The sequence below is a fragment of the Anarhichas minor genome, unplaced genomic scaffold (genome assembly GCF_050575085.1).
Source record: "Anarhichas minor isolate MPS153535 unplaced genomic scaffold, ASM5057508v1 ptg000030l, whole genome shotgun sequence".
Lineage (NCBI taxonomy): Eukaryota > Metazoa > Chordata > Actinopteri > Perciformes > Anarhichadidae > Anarhichas > Anarhichas minor.
In genome coordinates, this window is record NW_027466476.1 from 1,322,293 (window position 1) to 1,344,132 (window position 21,840).

Below are 21,840 nucleotides of genomic sequence, written 5' to 3' on the forward strand. Positions count from 1 at the left end.
AGTTAGGCTCAAAACATAATAGGAACAAAATATTGTCTCTGTTCAACTGGAGAATATCTCCAGAAAGAATTGATCCAATCTGAGTCCTTATTGCTCTGATTCGAACTGGTTGTATGGTTTGCCTGGCCTGGCTCTCTGCCATGTCTCCATCCCCTGCTCACTTCCTCCAGGTCATGTATTCTCCTCCAAATCCTCAGACCTGCCATCCTCAAACCATCCACTGGATAACCTCAGACCTTCTTGTCAGTCTGGTCACCTGACATCCCCTCCCATACCTTTAACAGGTTAGCACAGTATTTGTGAGCTATACGGTCAATTATTACTTACTTTTGTATGGAATGTAATGGTAACGGTAAGAACCGTAGAAAAAACAAATATCAATAGGCAATCAAAAAAAAAATCAAGCATTTATCAGTTATGAAAAATGCATCATGACAGATCTAAAACGAATTTATAATCTGGGCGACAGCAGTTTAATGTCTTAAGTTACTTGATAAACGTTACTTGAAACAAACCGGACTAGTGATTCATCAAGTGATTTCTTCCTGGTTCATCTTCCAGCCAGTAGGTGGCGGTAATGCGCCTTATTGTTGGCTGCAACCCGCTATTAAAAGAAAACGAAGAAGAAGAATGTTGGGCGGTTTAGGCTTCTATGTGGTTTCTGCGTTCTGCTCCTAAACTTGTTATCCGGGTTACGTGGAGTAGAAATCAAACGCACCGTGCTCGAGACCACCACGTCACTCACCGGAGACCTGCCACATACTAGCTAAACATTAGCCAGCGGTTAGCATATGGCTGCACAGTTATGTCATTTTTTCCAGAAAAGGGGGGACTTTCATATTTTTGCTAGTAAGTATGAAACAATTTAAAGGCCACGAACATATAACTGTACTGTGTTAACACTGACAATTCATAACATGGTGTCAAATTGAGCTCTTATAGCTAACTTGTTAGCCCCCACAGCCAAACACGTCACGTTAGTTGACGTCTGGAAACGTTACGTTACTTCTTTATTTTTAACGATGGTGTTCCCCTGTCGTCCTTTACATTTGGCTCAGTTTGAATTGGTTTAAAATCGCCCGTTAAAGCAGTGATACGTCGCAATATATCGAACATACATTCATTAATCGCACCGCTTACGTCAGGCTTACGTAAGTTACCTGACAAATGATAACATGTTTGATCTTTTGCCCTAAAAGGTCACGATGACAAGTGGGGAGAATGGGATGGAGCCGTGGAACAAGCCTCCGATCTGCAGCAGACTGATTCTTAATTTACAATTAAAGTACTAACAAGTAGAAGACCATCTACATCATGGGAAGGTTGGTTTGCTGTAATTTGTGGGAATGTGGATTAGTTAATAAACTCATCATATCTCATATCTGTGACAATGTTAGGCCTACTTTGCTCAGGCTCTCCTCTCTTACATCTGTTGATAGGATCAGCTTTTCGTGCCTTTTCCCAGCCTCATGGCACTTCAGCCTGTCGTCCCAGGTTCTTCCTCGGCTCCCGACACCTTCCCTCAGACAGCTGCTCTTCATCTGCCTGGTGCTCTGCCTCATGGGACTGCTCTACCTGCTGCTTGTCACTGGGAAGGGGCACGCCAGCTGGATCAGAGAGGAAAATCACTTCCACAGGTAAACTGCTCAACATCCGCCTCAGTGTTTATGTCGTGGTGAACACGGGCAATATCGTCTTAACAATTCTCTGTTGTCCAAAAGGCACTTGGCAAAGGTGACTGATGTAGATGCAACAGATACAAGCAACCCCAACCTGAACTATGGCCTGGTGGTGGACTGCGGCAGCAGTGGCTCCAGGGTGTTTGTGTACTGCTGGCCCCGGCATAATGGCAATCCCCACGAGCTTCTGGACATTCGGCAAATGAGAGATCAACACCGCAAGCCGGTGGTCATGAAGATCAAACCAGGTGAGATACGCCTGGCTAAATAAATACAGTATTTAAAGGAGAGGACATGTGCATTATTTAACAGTTTAAAGACTCTCAAATGTAAAAAGAAAACCTTACATGCTAGCTTGTTTTTTACCCATTGTAAAATATATTTTTGGTCCTTTGTGTTTTTCCTTGTAGGTATCTCTGAATTGGCTAAAACACCGGAGAAAGCCAGTGACTATATCTATCCACTGCTGAGCTTCGCAGCCCAACACATTCCCAAAAATAAGCACCAAGAAACACCCTTATACATCCTGTGCACGGCCGGAATGAGAATCCTTCCCGAAAGGTACAGTTAATGAGCACAATCTTATAATGTGAACCTGCAATGCTTCCAGATGCCCCAGATACAAATATAGTTACAAGAAATGTTCATACAGAAGGTCTAAGCAATGCTACGTGAAGCATTAATGTTATGAATGCCATGTGTCTTATTAGGCCGTTTTTGTGATTGTTTAAACTCAGTCAACAAGAAGCGCTTCTTGAGGATCTGCGAACTGACATCCCGGTCCACTTCAACTTCCTCTTCTCTGACTCCCATGTGGAAGTGATTTCTGGAAAACAGGAAGGTAAATAAACGGGATAATAGGAATATGCTAATCTGTATGTTGAGCTAAAATGTATTGGAGTGCAACTGCTGTATTTATTTATTTAGATTCTAACGTATTCAATACAATGCCATAGTTTTGACTCACCACGTCATTGATTTTAGATGCTGGTAAACGTTTATATATTAACATAACCGTTTGTAATAATCCGCTTTAGGTGTCTATGCATGGATTGGAATAAACTTTGTCCTTGGAAGGTTTAACCATGTGCACAATGGTAAGGACCCAAGCACGTCATATTTCCACAGTTTGCCATTTTAAAAAGTAAATTGTTTGGTCTGCCACACTAAAAGATATGTAGTCACGTGATATCCCTGCTCTGCCCGACTCTGTCACCTCTCTGCTGTCAAGATGGCGAAGCTGTAGTGGAGGTTCATGTCCCAGGCAGCGAGCAGCAGGAGGCGTTGATGAGGAAAAGGACTGCAGGTGTCCTGGACATGGGCGGGGTCTCCACTCAGATCGCTTATGAAGTTCCCAAAACTGTAAGCTTTGCTTCTCCACAGCAGGTTATTACCCACAACCAATTCTGTTTTTTGTGCTGTCTTTGTTTTTTGTCACTCACCCTTTGTTCTTCTCCCTCCTTTGAACCTCTTTCATTCCCTGGTTAAACCCTGTGTGCACCATTTTTGTCCCGTGGAGATGGTCTGCTCTCCATTCATCACTATTGAAGGCATACTGTAAGCCTGCTGCATGACCCCATAGCAGGATTTATGAACTGAAAACATTGAGCCACATACGTAGTGACCCTCGGATGCAATGGAGGTTGCTCATGTTAAGATTATTTATTTGTGTTGCGAGTGATTTATGTACATAAGCCGGTTTGGCAGACACTAATGGTGCTTTTTGCTCTCATTGGGCCTCATTCACCAATAACATCCTACGATCCAAGAGAAGTCTACGTCAGACTCACGATGTGTTCTTTAACCACAGAAATGTCTGTGCGTGTGTTCTTATAATGTCGTCCTCGTAAATTGAATGAGTGTTCCATTTTATCCTAGTTAGCAAAGGTGAACACCCTGCCACTCCCCAATAAAAGGGCCTTGTGCACACAGAAATTCAGGCGCCCAAGCGAAAGTCTAAAGAGGGTTTATTTATTTTAAAAGAGCATTATACTTTGCAAAATACAGTGAAAACCTTTAAAACCTTTGAGATTACTTTCTAATTTACATTTGTATATTTATTTCAAGAATATAAAGTAATGAAACAGACAATCAGCTATTTTCTGAATCATATTTATTGTTTCAAATGCTTTTCAAACTGCTGTATACTGTACTGTGTATGATTAAAATACAATAGAGTGCAGTACTGTATTTAAAATATAACTTACTGCAGTTCATATTATAATTAGGCTGTAGCCTAAAACAGTATTGTGTCATTTACAAATACAGTAACATCAGTAGTGCAAATAGGCTACTACGCCACAGCTGGGTGCTAGTTTCAGTGAAAAGACCCAAAATAAACACTAAACTTCTTTAAGCTTTTTATTTAAACATAATCTGTATAGGAATTATTCTCTCCAAAGCTTTCTGATCCATATAATTGGTTAATGACTGTCACTGTGATCACTGTTGGAGGTTTCCACTTTAAAAAAAGATAAGAAATATCATAGTAATTCTATCCTATATTAGGATTGAAGAAAACGTATTTTGCAGCCACGTGTAAATGTGTTTTAAGAAGACATTCTTAAGAGCAGTTGATGGATGAGGCTCATTTGCATGATGCTCGGTTCACGTCAACTTGTCAGATAGTTTCAACTTCTATGTTTCGAGATACAATAAACTAGAAATACTAATATTTATTTTGGATAACTATTAATATCATAAGGGTGTCTTTATTCCCAGACTGATTTTTTCCTTGTTCCTCAGGAGGAAGTTGCCAAGAACTTACTGGCCGAGTTCAACTTGGGGTGTGATGCACATCGCACAGAGCATGTTTATCGTGTTTACGTGTCCACCTTCCTGGGGTTTGGAGGAAATGCAGCACGGCAAAGATACGAGGAGAGTGTCATCAGAAATACTACCACGCAAAACAAGTGAGATCCACAGCCGTCGCTGTTTTATTCATTTTACTTTGGTAAATGTTTTCCCAGTCAGTACAGAGTACTATGTGTATTTACACTGTATGACTGGTCTCTCCAGGCTCTTAGGTCAGCATACGGGTGAGACGGCGGACTCTCCCCTCCTGGACCCTTGTCTACCTGCAGACCTGCAGGATGAAATCGGCCCATCGACACAGAAGCTGTACCTGCGAGGCACAGGAGACTTTGACACGTGTAGACGGATCCTCCAGCCGTTCCTCAACCTCACCAACGAGACCCTAACCTCCCTCAGCGGCATCTACCAGCCAGCCATCGACTACATCCACAGTCAGTTCTACGGCTTCTCCGAGTTCTACTACTGCACGGAGGACGTGCTGCGCATGGGGGGGGATTATAACGCTTCCAAGTATGCCCGGGCTGCCAAGGTATATCCTACATAGAAAGATCACATCTACTCTCACGAAGCATGCCACACAAACCCTCAAAGAGTTGCCGCTTAGTCCCTAATTATTTGGGAGGTTGAGGTCTTATTTGTAGGTGTCCTACCACTAGAAACTCTCCTGATGTTGTCGTTTAACACTTGCAGAGTTACTGCTCCACCCAGTGGAAGACTCTGAGGGAACGCTTTGACTCTGGCTTGTATGCCTCACATGCTGACCTCCACAGACTGAAGTGAGTCGCAAAGGATCGTCAAACTGCTTCTAACGCTCAAAATAAAGATTGTTTATCAATGGTTTCATTTTCATGTCCGCAGGTACCAGTGTTTTAAATCAGCATGGATGTATGAAGTATTGCACTCGGGCTTCTCTTTCCCAGCCAATTATACAAACCTGAAGACTGCTCTATTGGTCTATGATAAGGAGGTCCAGTGGACTCTTGGAGCTATTCTCTACAGAACACGCTTTCTGCCTTTGAGGTAAGATGGATTCTCTCTCATGTTTACCTTCGTTCTTTGTCACTTTACTGATAAAACCTTAAGTAATGATTGTTAATATCCTGTTGTTTAGTGTAAGTGTAGGAATGATTGGCTAATCTTCAGCGCTCATGATCTAGGTGATTTATAAATAGACTATTGGGTCCTGATCCAGCTTACTTTGTATAGGATTGTCGTTTAGTAGGTTTGATTCTCATCACATGTTCCTCTGCATGTACATTGAAAGCATGCAACTTCATCTGGTCTGAAGATATAAAGACATTTTTGTATACACACAGTATTTCTTTGTTCAAAGCAGGTCGAACATGTATGGGTATATATATATATTTATTTTGCCTCTTCCAGGGACATCCCTCTTGAAAGCCTGAAAGGAGTGCATTCTCACTGGCGGCACAGCTTCTCCTTTGTCAACAACCACTACTTATTCCTGGCTTGTTTCTTCATCGTGTTGTTGTCCATTATGCTGTACTTACTGCGACTCCGTCGCATCCATCGGCGCTGCGCCCCTTCCTCTGTGCCGTGGTTAGAGGAGGGCCTCGGCTCACCCACACTTCCTATCAACCTCTAAACTTTCTAGAGCGTAAAAAGTCTGGAAAGCATGTCTGACTCTGAGGCCATCTGCTTGTTGAGAATATCTATTGAGAATTGGACATATCAGGAAGATTATATGCGAGTCTTCAGGCTTACCTGAGCCATGAAAATGCTTTTGTTTTAAGTTATTTTTGTTTAGTAATGACGGGCCTTTTTTAGAATCCACATTCTTTCCTCCAGGTGTCTTCTGTTTTATTTGTTTAATTAAGACAAACATAATGGTACTTTGTTCACTATCAAATCTTCAATCTATAGTCTATACTTTGCATTTCACAAAGTTGGATATTTGCCTTTCTTTATGCCTTTTATGTCTATGATCACATCTTTTCTTTTTATAGTTAAATGGTACAAGCACTCGCTATTTCTACAGGAACCTCAAATGCAATGCTAGTTATAATTGGTGAAGGGAGGACTTGAGATGCACTTTCCAGCTGGAATGTTTTTTTGTTTTTTGGCATCTCTCCCAAATTGTTATGCCTCAACAAGACAAGTAGCCTTTAAGAGCTATGCTAGTGCAATACATGTCTTGTCACTGGTGGGGAACTCTCCAAAACACGTATTTTCTTTTGTCAAGAATAGAAGTATTCATCTCTCTCTTAAAGCCCTGCTGACATTCTTCTGTTGGGTCATCTGACTTTAAAGTTGGTACTTTTGCATATATTTATGTTTGACTTCATTTTCAGAAGCCGTCATATCACTGCTGTGAGGGGATTGTAAATGAGAGCCCGTGCCCCATTATTTATAAGAAAACGATCGAAGTGAAATGTTTGCACAGATGGAGGGGAAATTAATGTCACATTACAATTCAGTAATAAAGTTTTTATGGTATATTTGTCTGGCTGTTTACTTCATGAGGAAGAGATCAGACTAATCAAACAGTGCGTCTGTATTTCATTGGTGTGAATCTGAAATCAGTCGCTCTTAAAGATTACGCTGTCACTGAAAAGTCAAGAGTTTATCCCAGTCTTCTCTACAGATTTCGGTGTTAGCATCCAGGTGGGAAACCATTCCTTAGTTAGGTAATCAGACCAGGGTTCATTCAGTCAAAGCTTACATGATCAGATTCAGCATGATCAAACATGAAGGATCATGCACATGATTACATTGTGCATGATCTGAGGAATTTCCTTTCAGTCAATAATTACCATATAACCTCAGCGCAGACCATTTTAACCTCAGCGCAGACCATTTTAGACATACAAATTGATGAAGAGAAAAGGTAATGGACAAATGTGATAACGTGTGATGGTATATAATTAGAAATGCTGAGCGAATGTCTTCATCGAGGCTCCTTCCAGTGTTCAGTTTTGCCATAACTGCTGAAAGAATTGTCCACTTTATGACAAATGTGTAATAATTAAACAATCAATGGAGCGTTCCAGGTTCCCATCATCCAGCATTTAATGCGCTCTGTGTGAGAGAAGAGTTAATACTTAATGCACTCTGCATGTGGGACACTACGCCACCTTGTGCGTTCTCCACTAGGTGATATTAGTAGCCGTAGTAGCTTTCATTCATTACAACTCCCACAGTAAAATAACTTTAGTACATTATAAATCCGTATATTATTGTAGTTATAGATTATAACTTGGATGGGAAGATACTTTTACTGTGAAAATGTGCACAGTTCTTATAATAGGAAGTGTTTGGTTAACCAATTGCTCGTTCTGTTAGATAAAAACTATGCTTCTCCACCATTAAAACATGGAGAAGCATAGTTTCCCTATTAAACATGTGTATACTTGCACAACACTGGTCAAACAAGTGTGTCTTTAAGATCCAAGGCTCCTATAACGCTGAGTCATTGATATGTCACACTGCTTTGCCAACACCCCCACAGTGACACTGCAGACGGCTTTGTGTTTCAGCCAATGGTAAGTCACACAGCATAGTTTTATACATCATTTACCAATCAAAATTGAGGAAACAAAAGGGTCGGATCTCTCTGTGATGTGTAAAAAGAAAAGTGGTTTGACAGAGAACCAATGAATCTTTAGTATATTCGGTCAAATCAGCAGATTATCTGAGTATCAGCTAAGTTACACTTCTTATTCAGGAGCTGAAACTAAAGCATGGATGTGGTGCACCCCTTTGACGGGAAGTAAGGTTGATGTGTGCAGATCAGTATGTTCAAACTTAAGAGGGTAACGTTGTTATGCAAGCTCTCTTTATTCATTTTACCTTCTTGAATGGAATACTTTTGATACTTTTTTTTTGATCTAGAAAGTAAAGTATCCAGAAGAGGAAATAACTAATAAAATAATTATTCAAAAGTAAGAAATGTTCCCTTTCGCTACTTCTATTTTTCCCTCAATCGATCATTTTAATCTCTTTTTTTTCTTTTTATGCTGTCTATGGAAAGCACATTGTGCTCCCAGCTTGAAAAGAACTATACAAATACTATTATTATTATTATTATTATTATTATTATTATCATTATCTTTGTACTGAATTTCAGATGAAGATGTTATACTTGTTGCGCCCCCATGTGTATTTCAGAAGTTACTTTGCAAGTCTTTCAGATTTTTATTTACAATACATATGATCAGTCAATAAAATATGATGCAATGTTCTTGATAATCAGACAATATACAAAGTAGTAAGTATGGGATTCACCTCGATCAATAACAGCATTAAATAAATGCTTATATGTTAATAAATCAGTAAAAAATAATCCAATATATTAAGAATTTGGCTCTCTGGAACGGGGCCTCCCTGCATAATGAACACTTAGCCTATGAGAACTATCTGATGTCAATATGTATGTACTGTACTTGTGTAAAACTATGCTACCTGTGGATCTGAATAGTACGTTCACCACTGGTACGAGAGCTGCACGAGTTATCTATAGTAATAACACAAACAGATGTCGCGTGATAAGGAGACCAAACCTACTAATCTATTCAAGAAGGACCACTGCGATTACCCTTCTGTCAAACCCATTCAAAAACAGACACGAGCAGGGATACACGGCAGCGCAGTCCACCACGGAAACTTTTCATTGGTCGCCTTCAACCAAGAGCCCGCCCTATTGTTGAGGAGCCGCGAACCGATTGGTCCACTGTCACAGTAGCCACGCCTCCCAGCTGTCGACGTCACACGGGCGCTGGAAGTCCCGTAAGTAGAGATGGTGTTGTGGTTGTCCACGCCGCCGACACCTCTCTGACTGAGCGCGCTATCTCGTTGTGGAAGACAGAGGAGGGAGAGAGAGCTAGAGAGAGAGAGAGAGCGCGCGCGCTTCTCCACGCATGGAGCTGAGCTCGGATCCTGTGGTGGCGTCGCTGGAGATGTCGCAGGTGAAAAGCAAAGACGATGATAGCGTCGGAGAGTACGAGAGCCTGCCACCTCATGTCTCAGTGGGGACCCACATGACAGCAGGAGCCGTGGCGGGCGTCCTGGAGCACACGGTGATGTACCCGGTGGACTCTGTCAAGGTAACGCAAACACAGAGGCGGCTCACACGCATACGGCTCGTTCACTAACAACCACACACTACGCTGCTAACTCTAAAGACAAGCGTGCTATTGCGTGCTAACGAACATTAGCCATAAAGTGTTCAACCTGCCCAGCCTTGGTTAGCCTCGGTGTTAGCTAATGAAGGCTCCACAGCCTACTGAACAAACTAGTTGAGCAGGGTGATGCTACTTTAATTAAAAACACCACGTGCTCCTGCAGCTACACCGGGCATGTATTTACAGGTGTAGCTTCTCTCGCGATGTAACTGTTTAACTTTGCTAACGTAGCTGAGCTGAAGGTCCAGTGTCACCTGAATGTACTCGCATTTCAGCGAGGTCAGAGCAAAGGTCTCCTCACTTTGAGCTCGTTTGGCTGTGTGTAGAAACGTGTCCATGCTCTCCTGTGTTTCTTTAGTTTTTAGGTAATAAATGTTACGACATGAGTTATCCAGACTCACCCTACACATGCGTAGGGTAAGCGAAGGTCAAGCACCTCGTTTGGCTGCAAAATATGTCAAAATGTGTCAAAACTCAACGTTGTCTTCAATTCATTGTCAAAATGTTGCAAAACTATGTAACTAATGTATGTTAGTGCAGCTACAAAGTCTTCTCCTGTGAGCACTAATTGATTGACCAATTAACGAAAGTTAACTGTGTCCCTGTTGAAATGTCCAACATAACCAGATCTAACCGAGAATATGTTAGATGGTCTCAATCTATTCACTTTGACATTTATTTATTGTATTATATTTAACTTAATTCATTGTTGTTGCAAATACAACAAAATGAATTTTATCCAAGGAGATATTGCAAATAGTAAAGTGCACATACATATAGCATATGTGCATAATATGAGCATATTTATTTATTCATAGCATATATTTTTACTTTGAGCTCATTCTTGTTAAAACAAACCTCTCAAAATTGGTTTAAAGTCATTCATACATTTAGGTGATGCTCTGTGAATGTCTAATTGTTGGACCAGAGATCATCACTCCCTCTTAACGTCAGCACTTTTTATGTGTTGTTGTTTTTTTGTTCATCAATGAGTGCCATCTTTGGGTTAAAGGCCAATGTTGAAGTTCATGTTCAGAAGCTGAGTTAAATGAATGTCTAGCTTTGAGCTTGTGTCTGTAAAGTAAATCACAAACTGTTGGTTTGAATGTGAACTTTGCCCCAACAATCCTCCTCTTCTGCTCAGCTGTTTCTGTCCAACAATGTAGTTTTGATAATCTTCATCTTGTTGTGGCACAGACGACTTCATTAACAAACTGCAAGAAAAATAAATTACATTATGTCCTCATTGTTTCAGTGTCGTAGTCTTTCCAAATGAACCCTCGCGTGTCTCGATTACACAAACCGCTGCTGCTGTTTCCTCTCCGGGTTTCTACTCTTACACAAGCACCTTTCAGCTGGAGGCGCTCGTTCACTTTCATCAGTGAGTGTCTGGAGTTGACAAAGAACCTGTTTTTGAATTTATGTAAAATGACTAATTTATTTCCACGGTAAGTTTGGTTAAAGTAACGAGTTGGTCTCACATCAAGCTCGAGGTCGAGAACGTCGGTTTACTACGACTTGCTTTAGTGGATACTTGTAACACTCTCCACTGAACCTTTCAACCGGTATGTTTCAACCTCCCACAAGTACAATATGTGGGATCTTATCGCTGTTGTGCACATTTGGAATCAGCCTCCTGCAGTGAAGGGTGTGTGTGTGTGTGTGTGTGTGTGTGCTGCTCCTCTTCTGTTGATTAGAAAACCGCCACAGAGCCAGGACCGCTGAAGCTGTGTGATGTAATAGATGGGGGGGGGGGGGCGTTTCCTTTTTTTAGTATTGTGCTTAAATGATTGTTAGGTGGACAATTGTATAGATGATGTATTTATATGCAGACAGTGCTCATGTTTAGTCCTATTATTTGATTACTGTTGAAACTTAAGGATCTATTCTGCATGCTTGTTCTAAAGTTAGACCCTAAACTGCTGGACTAATAGTTTCTCACTACGTTTCATCTTCTGTCTTAACGGTTCCTTAAAGTTCCATGTTAGACCACAGCTTCCTTCACGTCCAAATCTGAACACACTTAATGTTGTTGACTCAGCATTTTGATTCACTTTTTAAATTGCTGCACTCTCTCGTTGGTGCGGTCCGTGTGATCGTAAAATGTTTTTACGAAAGTACGATTTGTTTTCGTTGGACAAACACAGATACTTGTTGCATGTGACAGACTTCACCACAGTGTGGATACAGCCCAACTGTTTAAAACCAATACTGTTATCAGTACGAGAGAGTAAACAGTCTGATAATGAGATATCTGGGCCAGGCCAGTAGTCATTCTGTGTTGATAAATGAACACCATTTTTCTCTAGTGTTCACATCTTTTCGCAGACCATAACAAATTTTAACCTAATTTCAGAGGGTTAAACCGAACTATAACTTCACTATCTGTTCATACACTTTGAGTATTAGGCGTTTGGTCGTCATATAGTTATCACTATAGAAGAGCCCGGTCCTGTGGTACAGTTTGAACGGCCTGCGGCTCGCTTTCTACTCGCCCAGAATAATTTGCCCTTCAGATTATCTTGAGAGCAAACTGATATCGTAAGTCTTTAAACAACTGTATCTCTCCGTTGGCCTTTAAAAAAAGAGAATCACGCTTTTGCATAAATTCAGCCACGCTGACTTAAAATATTAACCGTGCTACCAAAGTTCTGTGTGCCCCAAGTACCAAAATCTGGATCAAACGGAAATGAAAGAGATATTTTATTGTTAAGCCAGAGGAAGGAAACATGCTGCAGGAGATAGACGTAGCCTAGCCGGCCCCAGATCTCTTTGCAAATACAAACATGCTTTGTGGTGTCCAGATAACTTGGCATGGTTGAGTCAAACAAAGAGCTGCCACAGCCTCCCACACCAGCCTCCCACACTTAATGTCAGAACAATGTGACGGCCCGAGCGGGAACAATGCATCAATCATTCGTTGGCTTACAGGTGCGCACTTTAAAGCCACTTAGAGTCTCATTCACGCAGAGCGTTCAGTTAGCTTTAAATGATGAACAATGGTTTAAAAATCTCTTTTATTCTTTTCAGACAAGGATGCAGAGTCTGCAGCCAGACCCGAATGCACAGTACCGGGGTGTGTACCAGGCTCTGAAAAGGATCATCCAGACTGAGGGGGTCTTCAGACCGCTGAGGGGCCTCAACATCACCATGATGGGAGCGGGGCCCGCACACGCGCTCTACTTTGCCTGCTACGAGCGGGTCAAACGCTCTCTAAGTGACGTCATGCAGAGTGGAGGCAACAGCCATTTGGCCAATGGTACGTGTTCCACCAACACAGTACTACAATCGAGTGATCCAACGGCTTTCACACTAGGCTACGCAACAAGGATACATCATTTTAATGCCATATCTTGTTTACATAAGGAGTTATAAAGCCATATTTGAAATATGAAAAAAATCAAACATGCTATCTGGGATATGCAGTGTGTTTTAGCATTTAAACAGCATGAAAAATTGGTGAATCACCCCGACCTCTAGTGAACATTGATATTTTCATTAATTTAAGACCTGACAGATATGTTCATGTACTTACAGGTTTGGCGGGTAGTGTGGCCACTGTTCTCCATGATGCCATCATGAACCCAGCTGAAGGTAAGAAAAATAAAAGGTTCTTTCTTGCACTTTTAATGGAAAAAGTTGTTTAACTTAAATGATTTCCCTGTTGTCAACAAATCCCATGAAAAGAACAAACCCTTCAGTGAACGAAACAAGTATTATCTGTGTTTCCAATACCCCATATACTTTGTATGTAGATTAATCCTCAGCAGAAAATAGTCCACAGCAAATGCGCCATTTTCCTCCTGTTTGAGTTGAGTAAAACATTGCGCAGCTGTTTAACGAAATTATCTGGACTTATTTAAAAATGAATCTATACATGTGTGGCCTGTTTTTAAAGAATTCAGCAACAATAAATTGGCCACAGTCAGGGGAGGTCACACAAACAAACAGATGCATTGTTGGGTTTGTTTTCATGGGACACATTGACAGGAATTAAAAATACAAAATAATCCCGGCCATAACCTTTAGAATCACAGTGGGCCATAGGCTCAGTTACCTCATTGTTTCCGCATTCGGCAAAAGTGACTTCTTCAAGATCATTACTTGACTAAAGTATAAAGTTGTATGTGATGGATCATGCTAACGCGGTTGCTCGTGTCTTTCCGTGGCTCAGTGGTAAAGCAGAGGATGCAAATGTACAACTCGCCATACCGAGGACTTGTGGACTGTCTCCAAACAGTGACGCGCACTGAGGGTTTGGGCGCCTTCTACCGCAGCTACAGCACACAGCTGACCATGAACATCCCTTTCCAGGCCGCTCACTTCATCATCTACGAGCTGATGCAGGAGCAGCTGAACCCTCACAGACTTTACCACCCCAGCAGCCACATAGTGTCGGGAGCAGCAGCGGGAGCCATTTCCGCAGCCATAACCACTCCACTCGACGTTTGTAAAACTCTGCTCAACACTCAAGAGAATGTAGCGCTTAACTCCATGAAGATCAGCGGCCACTTATCGGGAATGGCTAATGCCTTCAGGACAGTGTACCGGCTCGGTGGCCTAGCGGCCTTCTTCAAAGGGGCCCAAGCTCGGGTTATATACCAGATGCCCTCCACTGCCATCGCCTGGTCAGTGTACGAGTTCTTCAAGTACTTCCTGACTAAGCAGAAGCGTGAACAGGAGGCGGGACCTCGACCCATGTAATGGAAAGTGTGCTGTTTGAGGAAATATCATCACTTATTGTCTCGCTGAAGGAGTGGCAGACAATGGCTTCCCTTGTTGTTCCCTCACCTAAATATTTGTGTGTTTCAAGTTAGGATGTTGCTCAACCAGGATTATGCAGCTGAGATTAGTATTCTTAAAAGGACAGAAACACGAGGAAGAGTTGAACGGTCCTCTTCTTCCTCCTCCACCCCACAAACTCATGAACTACCACTCTCCATACTGTCTTCTACACGTGGAGGCCGTGAGGAGATCAAGTTGTCTTGAGTGATGTTCATAGTTCTCAATGTTGAATCTTTTTATTTATTTTGTTAGCTTTCAGAGGCTTATATTTTACGGATGTGGAGGAAACACAATGCTGTTTGTTTGTTTCTTTTTCATTGTGAATTTATAAAAAAAAAAAAAAAGAACAGGCATTCACAACACATTCCTCATTTTCACTCCACAGCAGTTGCACTTTCCAAAGTGCCTCATGAATATTAAACGCTGCTTCACCAGTTTTTCTTTTTGCCCTCTGGTTTTTCACAGAGAACATTTTTCTAGCAAAGAACCGTTTTTATTCTGAAATAAGATCAAGTCTTATAGTGGCTCTTTATGTCATGACTGAGGTGCTTAATCTCCGCACTCCTATTTTTGTGTTTATATCATTTTGCTTAAAGTGCAAAACGGCGTTGTTTCCTAATGAGAGACCCTCTTTCTCTCTGTCAGTATCACGGGGCGCAGGCAGCAGTAGTCCAGTTAACCAACCGTTGCTCCTGAATCCTGCTCAGTAATCGTCCCATTTAAAGAATCGTACCCGTTGTAGAGAGACGGCAGCTTGATGATACGTGTTCGGGTGAGGGTGACCGTGACTTTTTCTGAGAAACGGTCCAAAGGTGGATCAAATGCGGCCGTTACTTGTGATGTTGTCCATGTCTCAACCCTGACGTTTATTTGTACCGGTGTGACGTTGAGCTTTCGACTGGCCTGCTTTTGTTTACGTGTGTCACATTGACCATGAACCTCAAGGTCGTACATTATATATATTAACTATTTTTACAGTATGACTGGAGCTTTTAAGTGCAGACTTTCTGTGATCCAAAATGTAACATCGTAACTTTTAACTGGGTGATCTCCATGAGACCGGTGACTGATCAGCTGGTGAGCAGGCAATGCTTGTTCTTTTATTGTCACTCATCCTGTTGTGGTTTCACATTTCCTGTGTGCTCTCTGCGCTCTCCAACCTCTGGAATACTTTCCATTCAGTCGTCAAGACATTCCTCCAGATATTGATGTTATCCAGCAAGCAGTTAGATTTATTTGTTTTTAATTATGGAGGTTTTGTTTTTCCCCCTTTTTGGTTAAAGTTCAGAGAGTTGGTCAGATTCCAGTGGTCTCACAAACCCTCAGCAGATTCTTTGTGCTTGTACAGCGCGCTAATTGCGACTATACCAAAGACGTGCATTGTGTTCTATGCATCTTACTTTTAACCTGTAATTACAATGCTATTTGCCTGCCTGCTTGAATTGTCACGCCACCTTTTTAGCTGCATAGTTTCCAACCAGAGTAGTGTTCAGTTGCTTAATCACTTAAATTCTAAATCCTCTCGAGGCTTATTGTCGGGAAAGGATTTTCTGCCTCAGCATTTCCTTATTCCCCTTTTTAAAATATTTCATTGACTCCTAAGTACTTGAGAAAAAGCAGTATGTATGTTATTTTGGAAGGTTTTCAATATGTTTGGAAAATTACACGATGACCTATTTTTTATTTTTTTTTTTTTAATCTTCTTTTTATACTCACTACTTGTTTTGGATCTCGCATGAATGGATGAGCCGTTTTCTCAGCTTGAATATAAAAATGTCTCAATTAGCATCGATTCATGATGTGTTATTCTAATCGAAGTGTAACCACAGTTTGTTGCCCACGATGTGTTCATTTTTGTTCAGTCGGGTCTGTTGACAAAACTCCCCTCCTGATATTAAGTGAATCATTTGATGAACAAAAGTAAAATGAAGCCAGTCAGATTAGTGCTTTTCCTTCCCTTGGAGTGGTGATTCATAATAGTGAATCATAATTCCCAAACTGTGTTGCAACACTTTTGTCCTGTACTGTACTTTTAACGTGTCAAAGTAGTGTTTCTAATAGATGCTTACATTTTAAAGGAGACAGGATGGCTGATGTTCTACGTGGGGATTTTCATTATGTAAATAGTTTTAGTACGCACAAATACTTGGGATGGTTTTTGAGAGAGAGCCATCTCCAGAACAGGAATGCTGGGAAGTATGACCATGCTAATATGAAATGATTGTGATAATGCTGCTACAGTATGTAACACTGGAGCTGAAATAAACATGCAAGTGAGGAATGCTGTGATTTTGTGTGTTTTGTCTCTGAACTGAATGAGTATTTGCTTTGTTGTTCTATGTCCCGCCTCAGTCTTTTAAGTGCTTCTGAAGATGGTGCTTTGTTTTTATTCTTTCTGCATGAAAATACACGAGCTTTACAAGTTAATGAGGCTTTAGTTGAAAGTACCACCTTTCCAGTGTAGCTATATTTCTACCTGAAGAAGAAACAACACTGAGTCCAACTGCTGTTGAGATAAATTAATCCTTTGTCACAAGTAAAATACAGTTTGAATTAGTACTAATTTTAAAAGAGTGAAAGCCATTAACATGAATGCAGTTATGACCTCTTCCTTTCTTAACTTGGTGCACCTGTTTAGGCCTCCACCAACTCATTCATACGCTCCACCCACAGTGCTCATCTTCTGCACATGTTTGTTTATCTCTAATAAAAACACTTACTTAGCACTTTTACTAGGAGTTCTCCTCTCCTTGTCACATGCATTGAGCCAGTTTGTGACGGATGAAGAGTTTCATAAGGAAGACACATTTTAAGGTGAAATATTTAGAAATGTGAACAAATTTGTGAGAACCAACCCTTTACATACCAGTACAGTGTGTCTCCTGCCGGAGTCCTACAGCTCCAGCAGAGGGCGGTGTAGCATCATTTACAGGTTGTCATCACAGACACGGAGAACAATCCTCAAAGGTATGAGATGATGTCGACTTGTGATTTCACTGTGTTTGGATACACATGCTGATGTCATAATCAGTCCAGCACTGTTGCTCTACTTCACACGTGTGTCCTACATGTAATGACACAAACACAAGGCAGATCTGATCCTTCGTTGAGATGGAGACAGTGCAGAGCTTTATTCCAAACCAGCATGCACGAGGACACGTACACTTGCTGTGAGGTTGTTGTCCCTGATGTGTTTAGTTTTCGCCCTTGTCCCTGAGCAGGTTGTTTATCTGAAGTGCACAATGAGCCCCCCCCCCCCCCCCCCCCTCAGCCCATGTCCTCTCTCCTTGTCATACTGATCTCTAATCGTTTGAATCTGAAGTAAACTGTCCCACTACTTTATATCTTTATCCCACAGATAAGAACACTGGAAAATTACTCTTCTCTCTCTGTCTGCCAGTCTTCCTCCTGTTTCTCTCTTTCTCTCTCTCTCTCACACACACACACACACACACCGTTCACAGCCACATAATCAATGTTAACCATCGGATAAGCAGCAGTGTATCTGCTTATGGAAGAAGAAAGGCAGCTGCTCTACTGGTACCGTAACATGAGGGATCCAGTTACACTGTCCGAGGAAGTTTACGAGTGTTCCCATGTGAAAAGATCAGGGCTCTTTTAAACCTTATCAACTCCCAACAAATTTGTCAGACAGTCACGGCATATTGGAGCAGTGACAAAGGCCGTCTTTGTGGTCGGGGTTTGGTTTTTCTCCTCATCTGTTGTGAAGATCTGCTTGTTTTTCAAAGCACCATTGGCCACCTTGAAGAGCACGACGACGGCTCCATGACCACACTGCACCTCACAATCAGATCCCTAAAAAACTAAAAAAAAGATCAACTCTTGAGAGCCGAGACTTAACACTGTGTTTCTTGGCATTTGCCTGCTTTATTTCCATATCACAGAAAATATTTATGTGGCCAAACTGGCAAAACCTACGGTCCAATTATAGAGGAGAGGAGGCAGTAATGTTATGCACTCCTGCTCACTGCTTTTCATCATTCACTTGCCAAATCCAGTTAATCCGGGTAATGCACAGACAGATTTAGAGATACTCCCTGAACCAGAGAGGGACACAGACAAGAGGATGTTGTTTTTAAGTCTTCTGTGTTTGTGAATCAATGTACCGTGTCCCTTTGAGCCAGTGGAAGTGCAGGTTTTACAACGGCAAGTGCAAATGATAACAGCTCTCCTAACCTTCAGCTTCACCCTTCAACAAGCTCCTTTATCTGATCAACGAGTTCGTGAACGGCCTGAGACACCGAGAGACGCTGAGAGATACTGTCAGATTTTCAATGCCGTCAAAACAGATGCTATCTGCCCTCTTCATGTCTAATTACCTGTTTACTCCAAGGACCTAGAATGAATGGTGCCGGTGATAAGAACTCACTTAAAGGAAATCATTAAGATTAGCTTCTTACATTCATAGATAGGCCACAATATGTCCAACTTTCGCTCATTTGAATAGTATAGTACAATTTAGGCTCATATCAATTTCTAGATTCGATTTAAAAGGATAGAGGAATCACAGTGAGGAATAAGAAAAACAAGGTCATGACACTTGTTGCCACAGGTATAAGACTAATCCCCATGAGGGCAACTTCACAAAGTCAGACGGCGTGAGACCTCTCAAGTCTCCCTCTATCAATTCCATCAGTCCTCTGCTCACACTTTGGTGTCAGCACTCTACTTAATCAGCCCAGCATGCTAACCTACATGAAGCTATAGTCACTTCTTAGGTCACATTGTTGCAATTCATCTTTTTTTAAAAAAAATATAGTTCTAGACAAACTCATACAGTAGAGTAGAACTCTTCTTTGAAGAAATGATAGAAATCTCTTCTTAGTTCAAAGTATTTCAGCCATTAAATAGAGATGTAATGTGCAGGGATGGTGAGCATGTTGTGACGCATGATTTTATTTTTTATACTTTTTTTATTTGCATGTTTTACTCAACCTTAAAAAAAAAAACAGAACATGTAAATATCTTAACTGCTGTACACACAACGACTACCACTCAAACTCCATTCAGCCTCGTGACGAAAGAGGCAGCGACCTCACCTGTGGTGGGCAACAGGAGGCCATGCAGTAACAAAAGAACGCAACACTCTATATTGAAGGCATGGATAATATCAGAACACTCTTAAGATACAGTACATCTACTTTAGTATCTGTCTGTTGCAGGACAGCTCAAATACAAACCCTGATGTGTCATTTTAACACAACTGCAGGTGGTTGGATGTCCTATAAACTGATGGCAAAATTGCCACATGACCAGATTATACAGATGTTCCACAGCCACAAGTAGAGAGAATGGGAGCATTACACATTGGAAAGTTGCAGTGCATTTAAAATTCGAATGTGTTACAGTGCAGTACTGTTTACTTGCTATATGTGTCTTTATACTGTATGTTCTTTGTGAAACACGTGTTTTGTTTTTCATATCTTTTCCAATCTGTTCCTATTGTCTTTGACTGAAACCGCTATAATCTCTCTATGAAATAATCTGTTCATGATTTTTATTTGATTACCACACAGTCATTTTAAACTAAATGTCTCAGAGCAGAAATTGCAGTTTCTTCGTTTCATAACGTTCCTCATGATGTCAGTTTATCTCCATGTAATCAGGTCAGGAGCTCTTTAAAGGAATCAGATCTCATTCTTTGGCCCTCATTTACAATAACACCCTCATCTCTGTCTGCTCTTATCGTCTTCTGGAGATGTGCTGTATTATCACAGTTTAACTCCACAGAGATGGTTTAAATGTCTCCCGTATGAATCGCTCACATTGTCAGTATTATAGTATGACTGTCAATACCCAGCTGCAAACTGAGCTACATATCAACAAAATGATTAAAGTTTGCTGAAAGTACGACTAGTTATGTGACAAATGAGCTAGTTACACTTGCTCTTCTCCATAAGTTACTGTATCGTTGTACTCTTTAACACCGAGCTGTAAAGAAAAGTCAAATGTAACTACAATGGTTTGATAAAGAATTCATCAACAATGCTACAACTGACATTAGTGATCAAATGTTTAATTATGCAATCCCACATCGTGTCCCTTACCACAAGACATGTCATTTTGTCATTTTTCTTAAAGCAAAGAAACTTTTAGAATGTGTATGAATAAAATGCCAAAATAACAAATAATCAACTTTGATAGTGAGCCTTAATATCAGGAAAACTAAAAGTAAGTCATAGCTTCATACATCATTTCACTTTCACCATAACGTGGGCCCCCAGGGGCCCGTGTAGTCCCAGATGTAGGGTCTGCATTGGTAGGCTTTGCAGAAGGAGGTGATTAGTGATGATCGGACTAGCTCGTCTCTCAGACACAGCTCCTCTGCTTTGTACACGTCCTTACAGAACTCTGATGTTTGCTGCTTTCGTTTCGTCTTGTACCGGCGGTTCTGAAACCAGATTTTCACTTGGGTCTCGGTTAGTCTTAAGGTGCTGGCCAGGTGAGCCCTCTCTGGGGCAGACAGGTATTTCTGGTGGTTAAATTTATTCTCCAGTTCAAGCACTTGGAGGTGTGTGAACGCAGCTCTGGAGCGCTTCTGTTTCCCCGGGGAGGAAAAACTGCTGGACTCTGAGGTGCTGGGACAGGATGTGTCCAGGGACCCTATAAAGCACAGACAAATGAAGAAGACTCTGTTAACAGTCAGCTTGGTGTAGTCCGGCTGTGGGGAGGTTCATGGTCATTATAAAGGTAAACAGCCACTGAAACATACTCTTGGAAAAAACAATTATTTAAAACTTTTTTATAACATTGCCACAACTTGATGATACAGACCTATTATTTATCTCACACAGATTTATGCCATCTTCTAAAACGTTATTCTGCGAATCAAAGTCTAATAGACACAATCCACCGGGTCGTCTAACCATTACATTCCTGCTATTGAAAGCCTGCAGGATCTCACCTGTCTGCACTCCAAATGCTGTCCCCTGAGGGCAGAGTTGCTCTGACAACTTTTCAGATGCTTCTTTCCACTGTGAATATCTTTCCATCTTCTGTGAACAGCGTTTGCCATCAAATATTGTGCCGTCCTTAACGGAGAGGATGTCCTCTATGAGGAAGGAGGTCAGAGGTTTGACCGTGTCAGACATTTCCATCCAGTAATCCACAAATCGGAGGCCTCCCAGTGGCAGAGGGCTACAGCCGGGGACGTGGTTGAAGCAGTGTGTGTCCTCACACACTGACACGGTCTGAATTTATACAAGAACAGGGGCGGGTTTACTCCGACTGCACCGGCAAGTGAGGGAGGCGGGCCAAACTATACTGCAGCCAACTATTTCAGTAAGTTTCATTTGTTTGCATGGGAATTTTAGAGATAAAAACATTGATAATGTCTTATCTAAAAGAAGTTTTGCACATTTTCACGTGATGTGTTTCAATGATTCTAATGCTCATAAAAA

The 21,840-nt window shown here is 41.4% G+C and overlaps 3 protein-coding genes across 6 annotated transcripts; 2 read left to right on the forward strand and 1 right to left on the reverse strand.

Annotated features, from left to right (window-relative positions):
- The first annotated feature begins 692 nt into the window (after nt 1–692).
- On the forward strand, nt 693–6,950 carry entpd4 (ectonucleoside triphosphate diphosphohydrolase 4). 2 transcript variants are annotated; one of them, XM_076104870.1, is made up of 13 exons: nt 693–849; nt 1,200–1,322; nt 1,440–1,637; nt 1,722–1,927; nt 2,090–2,240; nt 2,417–2,520; nt 2,717–2,776; nt 2,911–3,065; nt 4,425–4,591; nt 4,698–5,022; nt 5,184–5,269; nt 5,352–5,513; nt 5,877–6,950. In XM_076104870.1, the coding sequence occupies exons 2-13, from the start codon at nt 1,315–1,317 to the stop codon at nt 6,097–6,099; spliced, it is 1,845 nt and encodes a 614-aa protein (XP_075960985.1). In that variant the 5' UTR covers nt 693–849; nt 1,200–1,314; the 3' UTR covers nt 6,100–6,950. The 2 variants fall into 2 exon arrangements, with proteins under 2 accessions (XP_075960985.1, XP_075960986.1); XM_076104871.1 differs by having other exon boundaries at nt 2,911–3,041.
- Nucleotides 6,951–9,012: 2,062 nt separating this feature from the next.
- On the forward strand, nt 9,013–16,700 carry slc25a37 (solute carrier family 25 member 37). Of its 3 annotated transcripts, XM_076104874.1 has the most exons (5): nt 9,419–9,556; nt 10,890–11,015; nt 12,665–12,893; nt 13,172–13,228; nt 13,809–16,700. In XM_076104874.1, the coding sequence occupies exons 3-5, from the start codon at nt 12,671–12,673 to the stop codon at nt 14,336–14,338; spliced, it is 810 nt and encodes a 269-aa protein (XP_075960989.1). In that variant the 5' UTR covers nt 9,419–9,556; nt 10,890–11,015; nt 12,665–12,670; the 3' UTR covers nt 14,339–16,700. The 3 variants fall into 3 exon arrangements, with proteins under 3 accessions (XP_075960987.1, XP_075960989.1, XP_075960988.1); XM_076104872.1 differs by lacking the exon at nt 10,890–11,015 and having other exon boundaries at nt 9,013–9,556; XM_076104873.1 differs by lacking the exons at nt 9,419–9,556; nt 10,890–11,015 and adding an exon at nt 11,483–12,565.
- Nucleotides 16,701–20,642: 3,942 nt separating this feature from the next.
- nkx3-1 (NK3 homeobox 1) lies at nt 20,643–21,626 on the reverse strand. Its single transcript, XM_076104875.1, has 2 exons — nt 21,345–21,626; nt 20,643–21,043 (listed from the first exon to the last, which is right to left on the reverse strand). Exons 1-2 carry the CDS (start codon nt 21,535–21,537, stop codon nt 20,643–20,645), a joined length of 594 nt encoding a protein of 197 aa, XP_075960990.1. The 5' UTR covers nt 21,538–21,626.
- Nucleotides 21,627–21,840: the final 214 nt, after the last annotated feature.